The following is a 21,643-nucleotide window of genomic DNA, read 5'->3' on the forward strand; positions in this document are numbered from 1 at the left end:
CTATGAAAGACTAGATGGTTGGAAGTAAGTAAGCACATAGGGTGTTGGAAGCCAGCATGCTGCAGGAGACTAGAAGGAAGGGTCACTCCGAGGCCGGAAGAACATGGCATTACAGATGTGCCAAAGTACCTTGTCCCCACCCAACACAACGAACTGAAGGACCCAGCCACATGTAGGCTGAAAGCCATTGCAACCCAACTCCAGGAAATCACAGCGATGCTGCAGGACAGTGTTGTAATAAAAACTGTCACACACACACACCACACACACAGACACACACACATACACACACACACACACACTCGTTTGATCTGAACTAGTCCAGGGCAGCTAGCCTCACAGCAACCAGTCCTGGACTTCTACTAAGTCTGGCCTCCTCTGAATCCAGAGCCCAGCCCAGAAACATCCATCTGGGTCAAAGTTCCTGATTCCAAAAAGGCTGAAGGTCAAAACCCCCCTCCCCCCCAACCATAGAGATTAAATGGGAAACGCCCTTCTGAAATTTACAGGTGAAGAAAGCTGACGGACAAATGACAGAAAGGCTGTAATCAGAAGAAAGGATGGGGCCACAGACACTTTTCTGACGCAGATGGATTACTTTTTTTAAAAAAAGTGTGAACCAAGTAACTTTACATACAAAACCAAGTTTCTTCATAAATTTCTCATCGGGGAATTTGGAAGGAAATCACTCCTGTAAAACCAAGAAAACTAAATGCTTACCACCGTAAATGCTCCAACTAAAAATAACCCAAAGGAAATTTGGATAGCACACACGCACGCATGCACACAAACACACACCCCTCCCTCTCACACACACACCTCACACACACACCACACATGCGTGTACACACACATATGCGCGCACCCCTTACACCACACACACACCTTACATACATGCGCGTGTGCACAGACACCCTCACACCCCCCCCCACACCCTCACACACACACCCCACACCCTCACACCCCTCTGCACACACACGCACGCACACGCATGCACACAAACACACACCTCTCCCTCTCTCACACACACCTCACACACACACCACACACACACCTTACATACATGCGCGTGCGCACACAGACACCCCTCACACACACACCCCACACCCTCACACCCCCACACACCCCTCTGCACACACCCCTCTGCACACACACGCACGCACGCGCACACACACACCCCTGACACTCTTATGTCAGAGCTCTTAACTGATGGCGAAATGGCCCCTATAAAAAGCGAGAGAGCACTGGAGAAGCAGGATTGGCGGAGCCCCAAGGTGAGCAGACTGCACAGCACTGTAAATCACATCCAGTCAGGGTCTGCACTGAGCTTACTTAACCGAAGACTGCAAAACAACTACAAAGGACAAATACACTTTGCCACGTAATCTAACTATGTGGGCCAAAAGTCCACCAGTTCTGGAGTCTGAAACAGGCTCTTTCATCACACACACACACACACACACACACACACACACACACACACACACACACGGAGTTCCCAAAACAATGACAAAGCAAAAAGACAACAAAAACCCACAAAAAGAAAATAATGCCCCCCCCCAAAAAAAATCACAAGCAAAAACTTATTCGAGATTATCTGTAATAGTTAAAACAAAATAAAGAATACAAAAGAATTTAAAAAGCAGTAAGATTTAAAATCACAAGAAGTCCAACCAGATGTTTCCTTTCATTTCTGAGGTCTGTTTTTCTAAGACGGCAAAGCTTTGACGCTGGCTCGAGCTTATCCGACTTCTCTTAGCTGGGCACGCACATAAGACCCCTGTGCAATCACCCCGCTGACACACAGGCCTGCGGTGAGGAGGGGAGATTGCTCTGAGGTGCAGCTGCCCAAAGGCTGCAAGGGGTGGTAGGGTCCTCACTCATGCTGGGTGGGCTTTTCCGGTGATGCCCCTGCCCCAGGCACCCAAACTCCGGAGGTTAAGCAACCCCCTCACTCATATTCCTGTAAGTAATGCCAACAAATTCATAGGTTCAACAAGACTTTCACCGGCCTGTTGTCATAGCTCTTCATGGGGTGAACAGGCACCGCCTCATCTCTCCCTGAGAAAACTCACTCAGCATTCTCCTCTTAGCTGGGAAAACAAAGTAGGGACAACAGTGTGAGGTAACAGTGACAAATGGGAAGTGTTCTGAGAACGGCTGTCTCCACATGCCTCCAAGTGGGATGTTTCTACCATCATCCCAGGGAGAACCGGAGGCAGGTTCCCGGGCAGGCTGGCTGCAAACCACGTCTCCACAGCACTGCCGTGAGTGATGCTTCCACAGTCCAAGTCCAGGATGGTTTCTGCGCCACAAGCAATGCTTATCTGCCGGGCACTTGCCCTCCTCCCTCCAACCTCTCCAGATGTTTTCTGGGGGCCTCTTCTCTAGGTCAAGGCTGCCCTTGAAGGTTTAACCAGATTTTACAAGTATAAAAATATAGTGGTTAATGGTTTGCTTACGTGTTTTGTGTGTTGAGGAAACATTCAGAAAGAAGAGAGAACAAAGCGGATATCACTTCCCATGATCATTTATCAAAATCTTAAAATAGACCCTCAAACTGCAGGGAATTAAACAGCAAAAAACAGTATGAAGTCTGGCACTTAAGAGTGTTCAAATAATAATATAGTTCCCATTTCTCCCTATCCCATGACCCCATTCCCTAAAACCATTAAAAGTCAGTTCTAGCACCAAAGCCCAAAGAACCCCATTCCCACCACCCCCACCCCATCATCATCAAGATGACGAACTTAAATCAGCTACCACGATTCTGAGAAACTGGGAGGTAGACAGACTCCCTGGTGAGGAGACAGAGAGGGAAAGAGGCCCTGGCTAGGCAAGGAAGGCGACAAATCTCCATATTGGCCAGCTTCTTCCTCAACGTCCCGACTTGAGACAAAATCTACCTATCTGGGAGTCTATCTGACTCCTAGTATCTCGATTCTACCAAGGCCCGCACTGAAAGAGTTCACGGAAACATCATAAAGAGTGACCTCACTCTCTAGGTCAGCCATGAGGAGGGCACCTATGAAACACGGGGTCATCTGTGAGCGGGCAGACAGCTCGTGCTTTCCCTCCTTGAGAAAAGCAAACAAAACTTCACTTTTTAGAAATAAAACAGTAAGTGTTTAGACTAAAATATTCCATGCGTCAATGATGACTCTGAGCTTGGTCAGTATGCCCTGACCAGCATTTTCAGTCCGCCATTACTAAGTCTTTCTCAACAGATAAAATAAAGCAAGTAAAGAAAGTGAAGACATAACTATTATTCTGGATCCTGAAGGGCACAAAGCCCCAAGTTATGATGCAATGGCTTTGAAGTAGAGGGAAGAAAGGCTCGGGACAAGGCCTGCTTCCCAGGGACAGAACCAAGCACAGATGCCACCAGGTGGCGTCACAGTGGACTTCTTGACTGACCACCCAACTTCAATTAAGACTAGTAAAGCCCAAAACCAGGGGCGCAGAGGTAGCTGACTTTGACCTGAGAGGGGCTGTTGGTCTACCTGAAATGCAGAGTGAGTCAGAAGAGCCGAAGCTATGGGCACCCGAGGGCTGACAGTGGTGTCATTCCATCCTCCCTGCTTCCCCCCCACACCAAAAACATCAGGGCCCTTCCTTAAGTGCATTTGAGGGGCAGAGGCAGGCAGATCTCTCAATTTGAGGTCAGCCTGATCTACAGAGCGAGTTTCAGGACAGCCAGAAATCCTGTCTCGAAAAACAAACAATAATAAATGGGGCTGAAATCTGCAGGCGGGCAAGGAAAAAAATTATAAAAATTGTCAGGAAATTACTCAGTCTGATCCAACAGCCATTCCTAGGAGCTTTCTTCTATTTTACACTTTTAAGATTCTATTCATTCAGTCATTTCATTCATACGGAGTCCCTTCTCCATGCAGGGCTATTCTAGGAATTAGGAGAGACCTATGAATAAGATTGAGGAGCTCCAGGGTTCACAGGGGGCATCCTTTAGTAGGAAACAGATATGCAACAATACAATAAGCAAGCAAGTTAGTGTTTTGAGGTCATGTAAGACAAATACAAGCCTGGGGATGTAATTCAGAGATAGAGCAATTACCAAGTACAAGGCTGGGGATGTAATTCAGAGATAGAGCAATTACCCAGCATGTCTCAGTCCATGATTTGTTCCCTAGCACAGAGGAGATGGGGGATTAGGAGGAGATGGGGGATTAGGAGGAGATGGGGGATTAGGAAGGAAGGAAGGAAGGAAGGAAGGAAGGAAGGAAGGAAGGAAGGAAGGAAGGAAGGAAGGACAAACTCAGGGATCTACACAGACTTCCAGCTGGATTAATTTGGTCAGGATAGGCTTTGTCTGTCTGTCCATTGTTTTGAGAAGCTCTCATTGTGTAGCTCAGGCTGCCCGGGAATGCATTAGGAAGTCAAAGCAGTCCTGGTCTCTGAAATGCTGGGGGCTAAGTGGAACAGCTGGCTAATACTTGAGAGACAAAGGAGTGAACTGTAGAGATAGTTTCTTTTTCCAAGGCATAGATCTTAGAATGGGTCATTCTTTCGGTACCATGCTATGAACACTCTGCCTAAATCTAACCTTTTCCAAAAAAAAAAAAAAACTGCTTCTGTGATCCATTTTGAGCCAATTTCCATAAAATGTGAAGTTTAAAACAGGATTTATTTTTGGCCACTGATACCCAGTCACTCCAGAACCATTTGCTGAAGACTGCCCTTCCTCCCTAAAACTGCCTTTATATTTTTGCAAAAAAAAAAAAAAATCAGTGAGAAATATCTGTGCAGGTCTATTTTTGGATTTTTCTATTTCTGTTCCACTGATCTACATATGTGTCCCTCTGCCAGCACCACACTCTCCGGAATACTGTAGATATACTCTAAGTTTTTTAATTAGGTAGAGTGATTTTCCACAAAGGGATTAAGTGGAACAAAGTGGCATAAATTGGCTTTACTTCTAAAATGTCAATCTACTGTGGTGAGCAAATTCAGGGTCACAGGAGACCTGGCCAGGCATGAGCTGTCAGAGGGTTAGACCAGTGACAGCAGCAGAGAGGAAAAGTTAACCAAAGTCTAACTTTCATATGAAGATAAGCCAACAGAGTATTCTGGTGAGTTTAATAGAAGGTGTAAGAAACTCACGACTGGGGAAGGCAGGCAAGGATAAAGATAAAGTTTTGGAACACAAAACCAGGTATTTGTTTCTCAGATGTTAGGTTTGAGAAGCCTATCAGAAACCAAAGTGGGGATATGAAATAAAACACCATACGTGAAGCCATGCTCAGCAGAGGGGCCTTTCTGGCCTGGATATTATAATCCAGAAGGCACCCACATGTTGGAAGCTGTGACACTGGACAAGATGGTCCAGGAAGAAGGAAAAACCCTTGGCCTTAGGGTCTCCAGTACAGAGGTCAGAGATAGGCAGAGAAGGAAGAGGAGGTGGCCAAAGGTGTGACCATGGAGAGAGGAGGAAGTGAGTGCTATCCAGGAAGCCAAGCAGGAAATGACTGCATGACCTTCAGATGACACTGGAGGAACAACCCAGGAGAGGAGCAGTCGTGGAATTAAGAGAAAGGAGCAGATGAAACAGAGAGAAGCGGGGAGTTGATGGAGAGGTTTAACAGGACTTTCAAAGGCTGCACTATGCAAGGGAGCAAACCCTGAGGAGACAGTGGGGAGAGCTGTCCAGAGACGTCGTGTTCATGTAATTCTTAGGAGGGGGTCCCCATGTTGAATAAGGAAGAGAATGGCGTGGGGGGTGAGGCTCTGACGCTGGGACTTGTCACATCACCAAGTGAGAAGGCAGAACCCGAGGAAACATGGCGGCATGGGCTTCGATAGGAAGAAGCCGGGAAGCGTCTCCGAATGTGCTCTGTGTGTACTGAACTCCACTCTGTCTTACAACACAGGATCTGACTCAAGTGTTGCTCCTTGCTCTGTGGTTATATAATAATCCGGATTTCCACAACCAAGTCCCATTAGTGCTGAGTGACAAATCCCTCAGGACAGAATTCCACCAAGTGTCTGTGACGAAGAGATCCTGACGCTACCACAAAGGGCCATGAGTGGGTGAGGAAAACCCGACAGCAGCGAAGATGAGCCGGCAGCTGCGGTCCACAGAAGGCTCTCCTGCTCCGCCCCAGGGTTAATGCCCAGCAGTTACTACGGCCAGGGCAGACAGCACTGAGCAGACACACGTGCAGTCTGCCGTCTAGAAGACAAAGCCCAGCGGCTAAAGAAATGCCCGGTCCTGACTGATGTCACCGTTAGCAGGCACATGCAACAGAAAGTAAGACAGAGAACTGTCCTCTCTGTGGAGCTGACCAGGGAAACAGGACAAGCAGGGAGGAAGAAGAACGAAGGCTTCAGGCAGAAACAAGTCTAGCTGGTTTGAAAAACAAAGCCATGGTGGACAGGAGACAGTGTCACTACCTGAGGTGGAAGACCCATCACCATTAGATTGGGCAGAGATGGGATTTGATTCTAAATGCAATGGGACGCACCAGGAAGGAGTCACATGACAGTCACGTGACAGTCTTTCACAAGACGGAGCTTAGTTTTCTGGAAAATGCACTCCCTAGTGTAATGTTAGCATGCCTTAACTAGCTGAAGGCTCATGGTGCCACCAAGTGAACAAAACCAAAGGCCTGCTGCAGAGGTCAAGGTGAGATGGGCTGGAGACGGAAGGGCGTTGAAGCTGGTGACAGATGAGCCCAGATAAAGATGTCCCAGCCACTCCCGTGGTGGCATGGGAGACTCACAGGAGAGGACTATGGGGCAGGAGAAAGCTGAAGACAGGAAGAGGGGGCGGGAGGGCAGCCAGACACACCCAGGGATCAGTCAGAGCAGCGGCTTCACTGCGTATCTTCTAAAGGCAGTCACTGAGGAAGCCTTCTCCAGAACATCCACAGCCTCCTCACACACGCCTGACACGTGGGAACTGAACCTCTCTGGATGGAAATCACGCATGGTTTAAGTGGGCCCAGTGGCAAAGATCCCTATGCCAAGAACCAACTGGGCGAGACTTGAACAGCTCCTGTGAGAAACAAAATGGCTGTTTCCCTTCCCTTCTAGAAAGCTATGCAGACAGAAGGAAGACAGGAGTCTGCCCTTTCACCTCCTTCCATCTGTTTCACAGCTCGCCTTGAAACCTCAGAGCAAGAAAGGGCACTCCTACCATGGGATATGATTTCATTGAAAGCTATCCTGGTTATCTTCCAAACCCTATAGGCCTCAGGTTTGGTAGCGCAGTGCAGGCTGTATGCCCGAGCCGGCTGGGAGACTCTCTAAGCCACATGCCTTTGCCTTTAGGAGAAGAAGGCTGCCCCCCATGCAGTAGGAGGTCTGTTTTAGTGACCTATAACACAAATGTAAAGTTCTGTTTTCTTTCTGGTCTGGTTTGTATGTGTGTACCTGTGCAGCATGGGAATGCATGCATACATGGATGCGTGTGTGCACACGTGTGTGAAGGTCAAAGGTTAACCTCAGGGACTGTTTCTCAGATGCTGTCTACCTTGTTTTAGGCACAGGGACTCCTACTGGCCTGTAGTTAACCAAGTGGGGTAAGTTAGCTGGCCAGTGAGCCTCAGGAATCTCCCCAACTCTGCCTCCTCAGTGCTGGGACTACATGTCTGCACCACCACACCTGGGTCTTTTACACGGGCCCTGGGGATTAACTCAGATTATGTTTGTGGGTCGAGCACTTTATCAACTGAGCTATCTAACCCCAACAAGGGTTTTAGAAGCAAACTGTCCTCGGCATTACAGCATACGACGTAATGAATGTTAATAAACGTCCACTAAATGTTCCCTGCTATAGTTTTTATCACCCCACTGGGGAGGAGGGAATTAATAAGTGACATTTACTTGCATAGTAAAAAAATGGAGAGCAGGCAGAATGTGTTTTGTGTCCCAGCCTATGGTGGCTCAGCTGTACAAATCCTGGTGAACAAAAGAACAGCAGGCAGGAGAGAACTCTGGTACCAAGGAGCTTGCAACGCTGAAACAGTTGCATCCCCAGCCAGCAAGCCAGGCAGTGTGGGCTTAAAGGATGTTAACACAATCTTATCCCTTCGCCTCCAGCTCCCCGGAGTATCCTGCCTTCTTCCAGAGTCTCCCCGGGCTCCCATTGTCTGGACACTCACCCGACTAGAATATACTTTATAGGTATAGAAAATTAAGTTCATCTTTGTGATCCTCCTGACCAGAGGCCACCAAGACCAAGTTCTGGACGCCGCCTATCATAGAGCTTGGTGCACCCGATCTTCAACCCATTCCCATGGCTCCGATAACTGCAAGAAGCTCAGGAGTCAGCTCATAAATACAATTAAGGGTTCATTCCCAAGGAAACTACATCCCAGGAGACACCAAGAACGCACCTGTCAAATGGTCTTGCACATGGCACAAAGACAGGGAATAGTGCTGGTGCGATGGCCACTGCTCCCATAGGACAGGCGGGTGTGTGCCGATAGTAACAGATTTACACGTGAAAGGTGCCACTGCTCCCATAGGACAGGCGGGTGTGTGCCATAGTAACAGATTTACACGTGAAAGGTGCCACTGCTCCCATAGGACAGGCGGGTGTGTGCCGATAGTAACAGATTTACGTGTGAAAGGTGCCACTGCTCCCATAGGACAGGCAGGTGTGTGCCATAGTAACAGATTTACATGTGAAAGGTGCCACTGCTCCCATAGGACAGGCGGGTGTGTGCCATAGTAACAGATTTACGTGTGAAAGGTGCCAAGCACGTTTCTGTTTGTTTGTTTTTCTGATAACTATACACACCCACATAACAAGTGCCAGGGATCAAATCCACAGTCTTGAGCCTGCCACGTAGTATTCTGTATTCTGCCATTAAGCTGGACCCTCACCCCAAGTAGGCAGTAATCAAAATGTAATCATGTGACACGGTATGGTGGCCGCGCTGGCCATCCCTGCACTCAGGAGGCTGAAGTGAGAGGACCATCTGTTGAAGGCCAACCTGCGCAAGACCTGTCTCCATAGTAAAACAAAATAGCAAGGCGTGGGGACATAGCTTAGTGGCTTGTCTGGCACACTCAAGGCCCTGAGGTCAAACCTCAGTACAAAAACAAAACCAATTCCAAGCACAATTAACAATAACAAAAAAAAACCCAAAATTTTTAATTGTCTGGACACCTCCTCTTTACGCGCTTTTCACGCATATTATTCTTCCCAATGTCCTAAGACTAGAACCAGCCTTAGCACCACAGCCCGACATGCTCGCATGAATGGAGGAGGACCAGAGTTATTCAGATTCTATTACACAAGACAGGCACTGTGGGTTGTCTCCCAGGGTTCTGGAATCTTCTAGAATAACAGATATCCGTAGTAAGTGGTGATTAGCATCTTACCTAGTCCCTGATTTACCCCCACTGGCCTGTAGAACCTGTTTCACTTCCTTATTTATAAAATTTTCATCACCTTAAGGACAAAAAAGAGAGATTTAAGTGCCTTGAGTGTGGTCTGGAGCCTTTGTTTTGGTTTTCACTGTTTTAGAACAAAGCTGGAATCTATTTTCAGAAAAGGTACACCTCCCCGAAACAGCAGAAATAGCTAAAAGAAACTTAGGTGCATACCCAGGTGGCCTTGCAGGATGTCACATTGCGACCTGTTTACCCAGGATGCATAAGCCACTGCCATCACTGAGGGCTCCTTTGAATGTGACAACAGATTTCATCAAGACCCCAAAGCCAAAGCGCGTCAGAAGCTAAGAGCTTCTGCAAGGCAGAATGCTTTCAAAGGATATTCAAGACTCAGTTTAGAAAACAGGGGCATCTGGGGGCCACTAGGAAATGTCCATGGGGAGGAGGGTCAACTCGCCTTGTGACACGGTCCAGGAGATGTTATGTTACCAACACCCATGCTGCCTAGACGGAAAGGTAGCTAACAGGGTTATCACAGGATGCTTCCTTCCCTCCCATCCACAGCCTGTTAAAACCTGGCCCAACCGCAGGAGGGGGAAATGCAAACTTGTTCTTGGCCCTAAACACCTATTTTCATTTCAAATCATGATGTCTCAAATTTCTGTAATCATTAACCTGGTTAATAACATGGTCTGATAGGACAAGACTCAATTTCACAAAAATAAACTAAAAACCTACGGGTTGGAACTAAAAAAAAAAAAAAAGAGGGGGTTTCAAAATATAGGTAATGAGACTTATAATCCCATTGCAGGCACCAGCTAGAAAGCAAACACCTGCGGCTGTTTAGATTGCCTTGGCAATCGGCCTGCCCTCCCTCTTGGGTTCCTACCCATCCTTTGAACCTCTAAACATTATTTCAGCAAGACAGAGTTCACATTGCACAAGTAACCTTCAATCTGTGTTCTTGACCAGAAAGATAATTTTTCTGAATACTCCCCTATGTCAAGATTACCTTCTGGATTTACATGTTACCTACAAACACACCCGGCACTGCGAAGTGGAAACCACAGCCCTAGTCTACCCCTGACAACAGCTGACAAAAGCACACGCACTCAGCCTGCTTTGGGTTCTGTTGTTTGTCTGTATGTCTTGTTTTTTTTTTCTTCTAGTTTTGGTTTCTGGAGACAGATTGTCACTGATGCCCAAGCTAGCCTCTTTCACTCTTGGCCATTCTCCTGCCTCTGACTAATGCTGAGATTACATGTATGCACATCACACCAGTCATGCTTCAGTTCCTGTGTCGGTGGCAGGCAGGCAGGCACTGCCACGGACTCCCCTTTGCATGTAGGGATCAAAGGCACAGAGGAAGGTAGAGAGCAGAGCAGGAACCACCCAACATTACAACACACGCTTCTTCAACAGAAACGAGGGATTCTTAAAAAAGGAGAAAACCACCTCAGTGGAGGGGTGAGCTGTGGAAACATAGCTCAAGGTGACAGAAAGTTCCAGACGGAGGTAAGGAGGCTGCCCCCACCCCCCCTTTCATTTGTAAATTACCAAGGACAGACTAGTGCTCAGTACACCGGCTTCGCGAAAGTGCCGAGGCCTTGAAATGTAGAAGAATGGGAGGAAAAGGCAGAGAAAGTGGGCCAGACGGCCAGACACTCTGGTCTTGTAAAATATTTCTGTTTTAAGCCTAAGCCTATGATAACTGCATAGACTTAACAAAGATAACTGAAGCTGGAGGGACCTAGGAAGGAGAAAAGCTGTCTGGCGGCATGTCTTCGCAGCAGAGCTGAAGGAGACTTGTGTGAAGCTGCAACCCGAACAGACACGGGCAGTTGTCTGCAGGGACCACACAAGGCTGTGCACAGTGAACCTAAGGGCAACACTACCCTGGAGGTGGAAAACCAATGATTAAAACACTGTGCAAAACAAGCAGTCGTACGTAGGAAAAGCAAGCTACAAAGATGTCAAGAGGAAAAACCTGTCGACACCCGGCAGAATCTGGACATACTGAGAAGTCACAGGAAATGCTCCTGCTACATTCCAACATGCTAGAACATTCATAAACAGTGGCAGGGGTAAGAAAGGCAGGAGGGCACCTTGGTTCCTCTAACCCTCATGTCAACAGGACCCAACCGTTTTGTATCTTCCAAACTCAGCTCTCTTCATCATCTCCCTAGCTGGCTGGCTCCTGGGGAGCATGTTGCTCAAGAAGTGTTCTTCCCAAGCAATTCTCAAAGACAGGGTGTTGATAACTTCAGGAGAACAAAGGATTTGCTTTCCAACTTGTTTCCCAACTGAGTGGCTGCCTCTTAGGCCTTCAGCTGGGCCCAGGAAACCTGTAGGATCCTCTCCCCCATTTCCTGCCTCGTGAGAATAAAACAAGAGAATAAACAGTTTTGAATGGGATCTAATAATCTCTTCCTTGTTATCTATTTCAAGCATCTACTTTTAAAAGTCATACACAATGTATTCACTAGAGAAACTGCATGGTCTGTGGGCCATTTGGCAGGATCTGGAGACAGTGTCACTGTTAGGACGGGGGTACTAAGGACAGCTAGAGAGGCGACCTAACAAGTCAACAGGACTGAGTCTAAAGACCGTGTTCTAGAGGACAACAGGACAAGTTAAAACTGCTTCATAGTATAAAATATCCCAATGTTTTGTTTTGTACAAATGCTACACTTTATTACACACACACACACACACACACACACACACACAAGCACACGCATGCACGCATGAAGTCAAAAGGCACACTGTATGATTACAGATACCATGGCAAGGGAAGGGGCTAAAGGGACAGTTCCATGTGAGGAGCCAGGCACAGGGGCCTGGGTTCCTCATGTCATGCAGGCATGTCAGTTTGAGAAGCCAGGATGCAAATTTCCTCTGGGCTCAGCAGAAGGGAGGCAGACCTGAGTCCACACCGCACTCCATTTCCACCTAAATTGGAACCCCTTTTTATCCCTAACAGTCAAGTGTTTTACTAGGAGACATCAACTCCAAACTTGCATGTTTTCCCTGTGTTTGTTTAACACTGTATGCAAAAAAGGGCTCTTGATTTAAATTATAATCTAAAACTGAGCCTCTTCTTTTGCCTAGTCCACAACCAAAACAATACAAAACACAGGCAAACCATCCCCATCAATCAGAATTCTTATTTAATTGGGAATAAGTGTGTTGTGTTGTGACTCAAAGCAAAAGTGCGTCCGGAGGAAATAAAGATTAAAAATTACAACCTTGAGACCAGCATTGCCCAAGGAAATTTAAGCCATTTATTTTAAGCCATTTAAAACTTCCGAAGTAGCTTAAGGATGAAGCTCCAGTTTTCTGGCTGTACCATGCTGCCTACCTGCCTACCCTAGTGCGAGCTCAAAGGGCAGGCTAGGGAGTCTTCCGGATGCCCACCAATCAGGCGCTGGGCTCCAAGTCATACTGCAGTAAGGCGGTCAACATTCAGTCTCTGCTGAGTGAACACTGGTGAACATAGAGGTCTCGACTTCAGAATGGCCCTGGGGGTGTCCCGTCCTGGACTTCCGACCCTAGCGAACCCTCTGGAAACCCACACCTCTTCAGACCAGCGGTCTCCAACCCGCTGGTATAAGAAGTCCACTCATAAATCTGTTCTACAAGGAGAGAGCCTTATATGCAAACACAAGACGGAATAAAATAAAAGGGGATCTTTTAAAATCCTTGTGCGGTTATGCCCTCTCCTAGTAAGTGGTTAGCATTTATTCAGGACCCTCCTGAACACCTTTAGGAACCCAGCTCTGGCCCGCAAGTATTCCTCCCGTAGCAGCCTGCAAAAACCGCTCACAAAGGCTAGGATGCTTCCCGACCTCCCAGGGCCATGCCCAGGTGTGCAAACCCAAGGGGCACAGACACAGGGGTGCACATGCAGGTGAGCATGCTCAGAAGCGAACACAAGTGTGCAGACGCGGAGGGCCCTCCTAAACTTATGCAAACGAATGCGTACTCACAGATAACGCCTATTCAGACCTCGGTCCCGGGTCACGCGGGGGAGACCCAAAGCCCCGGCTCACCCTCCCCGCGCCCCCACTGGAGCGCGCGTGCCCAACTCACCTCTTCCAGAAACTTGGTTAGATCGTACACCTTGTGGTGCAGGATCACCCAGGTGCTCTTGCTGTCTTTGTGCTTCTGAATCTCTTCCAGGGTGTAGTACTTCACATCCTTGTTTGCCTGTCCGGCCATCTCGGAACAGTGAGCCTCCCGGGCCCTGCGACTCAACCGTGCAGGGTGGTGTGCTACTCAAGTCTGAGTTGCCTCCGCCCGGGACATTCCCAGCCTTACCGGGACCCGTGCCCAGGACCGTGAGGTGGCGCCTCCTCCAGCGATTGGCCAATATGGTGCTCCCGCCCTCGGTCGACGCCCTCCTTCGGTCCAATCACACCCCTCAGCTCAGGATGCTGGTATTGATTGGCTACAAGAGGTGCCCTTCACAGTCACCCGCTGCCTGCGACGAGGACAGGGACAGACTTTTCTGAGTCTGCGCGGAGGCAGCGGGTGGGGTCACTGGGTGATGAGGAGGCAAGATCGGAGGTCTAAGCACCAAACAGAAGAGGAAGCGGTAGGGCCGGGGCAAACTCCATCCCCAGCCTTAGGCCCTGACCTCCACGCTAATTCCTTGCGTGTTTCCTACTCAAACCTGCCTTGCGTCCTGATAATCACTTAGAACAAAAAATGCAGTGGTTCAAGTCCACAAAGTGACCGTAAGAAGATAGGAAAGAGAGTCTCTTACAAAGTGTCACAGTTTAAACCCTGAAATCGAATATGTGGTCCCAAATAACGAGCCATGCATTTTACTCTGCCGGTACCTTAGGGATGGCTCATCTAACAGGCAAACAAAGACTCTAAAGAAATTACTACATAAAAATTAGAAGCATACAATAATTTCTGTAACCTGAAACAGCTTCTGTGCCAGGACACCCCGAAATGGCAAGGACTTTCTCTTACCCTCCACAATGTTGTTAATTTAAATTCTAAATAAGGAACCGAGCTGTGCACTGTGAAGGGCACCCCCCTCCGCCTGGCACTCCCCTGCCCTTTTGACAGGGAATAAATACCATATAAGATAGCAGGGGGCACAAAGACTCTTAACTTATTTTAAAAGCCCTTAGTAGTTATTTAAGTCTTTTAAACAATGAACTCCAAAAATAAATATAAATAAATGACATTAGTGATTTCCACCTCCGTGATTTCCGGGGAAATCAGGAAGGTCCTGAACACAGTAGGTGCTTAGAGGTAAGTTCCTTCCCCTTTACCTTCTCCAGGAAGACCTACTCATGGGGAAGAAAACACTGGAAAGTACTCCAAACTACTCTCCTTGTTTCTTTCGTTTAACCAAAAGGAAGCATTTCCAGTTGCAACTCAGAAGTATTTCTAAGGTAAATTATTTGTATTAGGATAGAAATCTGTTTAATTCACATACAACATGCATGGATTTTATTTTACATTAACCAACTAAAATATAAAGTAGGAACAATTGCCAAGAAGTTCAGTGGAGTTTTTAGCTTCATGGGAAGTTTCAAATATGCAACGATAGGCTCTCTGTATCCCTCACCTGGCAATATAATAATGTAACTATACAATAAAAGCAAAAGGCAGCACACACCTGCAGACCCTGACTCAGACAGGGGAGACAGAGGACAACGGGTCTGAAGCCAGCTTGGGCTACATAGCAAACAGTTTTAATTTTGAAGACATCCCATTTTTGCTTGGTTCTTTGTGTTTGTTTTGCTGTTTTCTAAGATAGTGTCTTACTGTGTGGTCCAGTCTGGCTGGGAGCTTACTGTGTAGCCTACACTGGCTTCCAAATCCTCTCTGAAGAGGTCTTTCTGTCTGGTTCTTGAGTAGCATGGACTACAGAACACCCCCACTACGTCCCAATTGCAATGCATTCCAAGTTCCCTTTCTTTGTGTAAAGTGAAAGACTCACAGTGGAGTTCCCTTTCCTTGCATCAAATTCCTCAAGCATTATTTGTTGGGAAGACTTGAAAGGAAAAGGAATGGAGTAAAATATACCCTGCGCACACCCTACAGTAATTCGTGTGTGGATTGGTTAGCTGTACCTAACAATTAAACACGGGAGCTGGTTAGCAAGAGAAAGCACAGAAGTAGTGTATGTGTATGTATGTGCACATGGAGATTTACACTAGAGACAAAAGTCAAAATACAAGCAAAGCACGATGCTTTTATACATTTTAGATAAAGAACAATCATCTCATGAGGAAATGACAGACCTCTGAGCTATGCTGGTAAAATCAGGGGAGGTCGTCAGGAGATAGATGGGATAAAGGTAAGTACTAGAGGAAGGCAAAGGTCATATGAAGAACTTATCTGTGTGGGTTTATGGCTGCCCTCATCAATACTTAGTGAGCAAGGCTGTTTGTACTCCTGGTGTTAGAAAGGTAAGGTTTCAGGTTTCAGCTTGAAATAACCACTATGCCAGGGCCACATGATTGGAGACAAGTCCCTAACTCCTGCCATAGCCTGTCTTCAGTAAATTCTTTTGGCTTATTTATCAGATATTAGTGAAATTAATTCTGAATTGTATACTCTTTTCCACTAATCCATATATCTATGCTTCCACCAATATGATACAGTCTTGACAACAATAATTATTGAATAATTCCTGAGATCAGGTAGGATGAGTCCTCCTGCTTGTAGGCAGATGTTTCTGTCCCATCAACCAGCTCCCAAATAATGGCATGGAGACCTATTCGTTATGGAAGCTCAGTCGATAGCTTAGGCTTACTTATCATTAGCTCTTATAACTTAAACTTTTATTCACCTACAGGTTGTCATGGGACTCCTGGCAATTGCCTGTCCTCCTGCCTGTCTAGCTCCCTCTCACTCTGGCTGGTAACTCCTCCTGTCTCCTCCTTTCTTCTTCCCAGCATCCTTGTGCCTGGAAATCCTGCCTAGCTATTGGCTATTCAGCTTTTTATTAAGCCAATAACAGAGACACGTTTTCACAGTGTCCAAAAAGAATATTCCACAACACCTGCTTTATTTCCTTCTCTAAAACTGCTTCCAATAATCTCAATTCCTTTCCTTGTCACATACACATAAGCATAGCTAATGTCTGTGTCGGCCCCAGTCACTTTTCTATTACTGTGATAAAACACCATAGCCAGAGCAACTTACAGAAGAAAGAGTTTATTCAGGCTTGTGGTTGCAGTGGGATGAGAGTCTGTTAGCAAAGGGAGACATGGCTGCTGGGACAAGAAGCAGGATGGTGGTTGAAGCAAGAAGCAGGGAGCTCACATCTTGAACCAAAAGCACTGTAGTAATTTGAATAAGAATGCCCCCCCATAGACTCATATATTGGATGCTTAGTCACCAAAGAAGTGTGGCCTTGTTGGAGGAAATGTGTCACTAGAGGTGAGCTTTGAGGTCTCAAAAACACGAGTCAGGCCCAGTGGCTCTCTCATCCTGCAGACCCGGATGAGAAGTCTCAGCTACCTCTCCAGCAGTATAATATCTGCAGGTAGGTTGCCATGCTCCCTGTCATGCCGATTCTGGACCAAGGGTAAGCAGGACCCGTTTGTGTGCTTTTGGTGTCTCTGCACAGCAACAGAACTGCAACTGAGACAAATAAAGCAGAGAGAGAACTGGAAATGTCATGGGTCTTGAAACTAAAGATACCTCCAGGGCCGAGCTCCCTCCAACAAGGCCATGCCCCCAAACCCCCAGCACCACCAGGGGAGCCCAGATGTTGAAATGCCCAAGACCATAGGCAACATTTCTCATTCAGATCACCACAACGTCCACTCATGTATTGTTGAGAATTTAATAAGAATTCCTATAAAAGACAGGAGAGCTGGATGACAGCAAGGGCTGCTCTTGCAGAGGACCTGGGTTCAGTTCCTAGCCCTCACAGGGATGGGCTCATAACTGTAATTTCTGTAATTCCAATTCCAGTGGCCCCAGAGCTCTCTCTGGCCTCAAATGTCACCTCCATGTATGTGGCACACATACAGACAAACAGATGCACACAAATACACATTTTTAAATGACAGTTTTTTCATTAAAGCTATATGTTAAGCTGGGAAAAATTGTGCACTGCCACCCCTTCTAAGATATGAGCACAGAGATCTTTCTTAGATATTTTCCATCAGCTATTTCAATTTCAGCACACAAATCTTATATCTTCATTGGATATACATCAGAATGTTCTCACATAAATTTTAGGTATTCACTATCATTATTGTGTGTGTGATGAGGGGGGGGGATGCACGTGTCAATGGCACGTGTGTGAAGGTCAGAAGACAGTTTCAGTACCCTCTTTCCACCTTTATGTAGGTTTGATGCAGTGGACTCACATCCCCAGGCTTGCTGAACAAGTGCTTTTTACTACCAAGGCATCTTGCCGGTCTTAAACATTCGTTTTTAGTAATTATAAATGGTATTGTATTTTCTTGTATACCACTCCATATTCATTTCAACATATAATTACTTAGCTAATTTTTACATTTTCCTTGAGTCTATACTTTCATAACTCTGCTTCTTGGCATGTGTATTGAGATTGTCTTATAGCCAACTATGTCACCTGATAATAACCTATCATTTTTTTTATAAATCCCTTATCTCATTGACTGTACCATGTTCAAAGGTGGCTGTATTACTAGATCAGGTACTAGATTGTCGCTGCAATAAAAACTGGGGGGAAAAAAAACGTTTTAGAGAAGGGTAGGTTTTTCTGGCTGATGGTTTGAGGGTACAGTCCAGCCTACTGGGGAAGTAATGGCTACAGGGGTTTTTGGCAGATGGTCATGTTGTATCTGCAGGCAAGAACTCAGAAGAATGGCTGGAGAGATGGCTCAGCAGTCAAGAGCACCATTTGCTCTTGCAGAGGACCAGGGTTCAATTCCCAGCACCCACGTGATAGCTCACAACCATCTGTAACTCCAGTTCCAGGAAATCCAACACCCTTCTCCACTCTCCACAGGCACCAGGCACGCACGCACGCGGGGCACATACACACATGTAGGCAAGACACGCGTACATACAAATAAAGGCCATTTAAGAAAAGCCAACAGAGGTAACGCTGGTGCTCACCTGGTCTTCTCTTTTTCATTCAGTCCAGGACCCAAAGCCATGGAACAGGCAGGTCTTCCTACTTCAATTAGACTAGTCCAGAGAAACCCACACAGACATTGTCAGAAGCTTCCTTCCGGGGTGACTCCAAATCCCATGGAGTGGACAATTAAGAATGATCACTGTAGGTGATTGGTTATTTCTGTGGATGTCCCTTAGTAATTGAATTGCTTTTCGGTGTCCACCAGCTTTCTGACAGATGCTATCACAAGGGACGTAGAGCTTTAATCTTGTTTATATCTGTAGAAATGGTCCTATGGTTTCACCGCTTTAGCCTTTTCCAATGATAGAATGCATTGAGTTGCTGAAGGACAATGGTCTTGTACCCTGTAAAGATTTGTCACTTGTATTGGTTTAATAAAATGCTGATTGACCAGTAGCCAGGCACAAAGAATAGGTGTGGTGATCAGAAGAGGAGAATTCTGGGAAGAGGAAAGTCTTGGTCTGCTGTCATCACCCAGATGCAGAGGAAGCAAGATGAGAATGCCTCGCTGATAAAAGATACCAAGCCACGTGACTGACATAGACAAGAATAATGGGTTAATTAGGGTGTAAGAGTTAATAAGAATCTTGAGCTAATAGGCCAATCACTTTACAACTAATGTAGTCATCTGTGTGTTTCTTTGGGATTGAACGGCTGAGAGAGCAGGCGGGACAGAAATGTCTGTCAACATTGAGTTTTAAATATTGAACTAGCATTGTGCTTGTAGGATAAACCTCATTTATGTGTGGTGTTTAATATTGTTTTTAGCAAAATCTCAATCGTTTGGTTTAAAAAAGCATCTTTATATAACTTTCTTCTTATTTTATCCCCCCTTTAGTTATTGACTTACAACTTTTCCTTTCTTCAAATAGATGCATTTAGTGAATGTTGCAGAATATTTGATCACACTTTCAACCCTGAGATTTCATTATGTACTTGAAAAAAAACTGTTTATACTTGTAGTGTGGCTCAGCTCCAGTACACACCTTTAATCCCAGAGATTTCTGTTTATTATAAACAGAATTAAATGAAGTTAACTAAAGGTCAAGAGACAGAGCAAGCAGCCAGTTGACAGGAAATGAACAAGAAGAAAACCATAGAGAGTAAGAGGGAGTCAGGACGGCAGGACATAGAAGGGGGAAGGACATGGAGTTGGAAGAGTCTTGTTTGAGACAGTGTTAGAAGAAAGGTCTTTTTCTGGGTCATTGGTGGAGGAGGAAGGTCAGATGGGTGATTTCTCTCCCCCTCTGAGCTAGCAGGCTTTCACCCCAGCATCTGGCTTCCAAGTCTTTATTGGTAAAATCAAACATTGAGAGTTTGCTGAAAACAATATTTGGTGTTCCAGCACATGGCACAACCACACAGACTGAGCAATCATGCCAGCTGTGGACAAACTGAGAAGCCATCAGATTTGGTAAGACACCTGGAAGGTTCTCAAGGAAGGAATTAAGTAATATTAAAGGGGAAAATCTTTCCCATATCAATGATGGGAAATATTATAATACAGGGCCTTAGGAGGAAGTCAGCTGGGTGAGATCTCTGCCTCTCTGAGCTAGCAAGCTTTCTTTCACCCCAGCATCTGACTCCTAAGTCTTTATTGGTAAAATCAAATGATTGAGATTTAGTAAAAACTGACAAGGGAACCATAATATACCTTTTTCTTTGAAACCCTAGGACTGCTGAATGACCTATGACCTCCAGCAGAGCCTTCTCTTGAAGTCATGGCAACCTCTATAATCAGACCACAGAAAGATGCTTTATTCTTAAGTAGATGCACAACTGTTTAGGTTTAACTAAATATGCACAAGAGACAGAGACAGATATTTCTGGAAAGGAAAAGCTGTTCTGTATTAACATGATATTCAAAAGACACAAATAGGATGTAGCTTTCCTCCGTTCATATCTAAATTGGAGTCTTTTTGCAGAAAAGTTTAGTTGATAAGAAAAGCAAGAGAGAGACAGACAGAAAGACAGAGACAGAGGAGATCGAGAGCAAATACTTCTTAAAGTATATATATTTTTGCACAAGGTTAGACATAGAATTGATAATTTCAATGGTATTATAATGTCCCAGTTGTGGAAGTCAGGAGGCATTTGTAATATTTGTGTACTTTTAATTTCTTGGGTTTCTGTGTCTGTGAGAATTCCAGATACTAAACATAACTGTGCAAACCATTCAGGGTCCTTGACAGTCCCAGGATGCAGAGGTGACAGTGCCTCTCTGGCCAGGAGTTAGGGAATTGTCTAGGCAATCCTCAGAATCAAAGCCATCACCAATAAACTGGTTGTCTTTGCTTAGAAAACAATCACTCATTTTAAAACAGGGCCAGGCACAGAAGACTAAAGTCTTCTGAGGCGCATTTTTTTTTTCCATTCAGAGTTATGGCACACGATGACCTATTTAAGATGCTCGAGGAAAAGGATTATCTGGTGGAAAAACGGAAGTACTCCAGGTGAGCTACTGGTACACAAAATTCACTAGCGTGGGAGGCCTTAACCAGCAGTTAGAGTGAGCTCGCTGGTGGAGCATCTGTTGCTGGACAAAGGGTCTAATAAGCACATCGTGTCTGAACTGCTGCAGTTTTGAAGAATATTATAGGTGAACTTTGACACAGGAACCTGCGTATCTGCAAGGAGAACGCTCGTTGGAATCTTGCGAAAGAACTGATCGCAGACAGGCAACGACTCTTATGACTTCTCAACTCTCCTTTTCTGTGGGTCTGACAAGAATGAGTTCACTTCGGGATCAGTAACTTTTCCTGCTCCGAGTAAGTCCTGCTATGGTGGTAGAAAATGCTGTTTAATGCTCCATCGCCAAACGCCTAGCAAACACCTAAGTGTGGCGTGTGCTTAATAACTACCTGTCAAATGAGTCCGAGGAGCGAGGAGCGTATCACCGCGGTGGAGCCTCATCACCACAGTTGCTTAGAGAGCAACCAGAATCTGAGCAGAAACTGTTCCTGTCACCAGACTGCGGCTCACACATCCCAGCCAGCAGGGCGGCCTGCGGCTTCACACAGCCTTTGCACACAGCCCGGGAACCACGTGCACTTGGGCGGTTGGGTGACCTGCGAGGTGCTAAGCAAACTCTCGTTTTCTCAGGAAATCCCATGGGCCATGCTGGGGCGGTGACAGAAGGCACTGCATGTATTGCACGGTGGGGCCGAC

The 21,643-nt window shown here is 46.2% G+C and overlaps 1 protein-coding gene across 1 annotated transcript in view; it reads right to left on the reverse strand.

Moving 5' to 3' along the window:
* Cyb5a (cytochrome b5 type A) overlaps positions 1-13,700 on the reverse strand; it is a 30,244-nt gene extending 16,544 nt beyond the window's left edge. Inside the window, exon 1 of the mRNA XM_075968128.1 lies at positions 13,456-13,700. Coding sequence (XP_075824243.1) covers positions 13,456-13,584 — 129 coding nt within the window. The 5' untranslated portion in view covers positions 13,585-13,700. The remainder of the gene's footprint in view (positions 1-13,455) is intronic.
* Between the last annotated feature and the right edge of the window lie 7,943 nt (positions 13,701-21,643).

Source organism: Microtus pennsylvanicus, chromosome 4 (genome assembly GCF_037038515.1).
Source record: "Microtus pennsylvanicus isolate mMicPen1 chromosome 4, mMicPen1.hap1, whole genome shotgun sequence".
Taxonomy (NCBI): Eukaryota; Metazoa; Chordata; class Mammalia; order Rodentia; family Cricetidae; genus Microtus; species Microtus pennsylvanicus.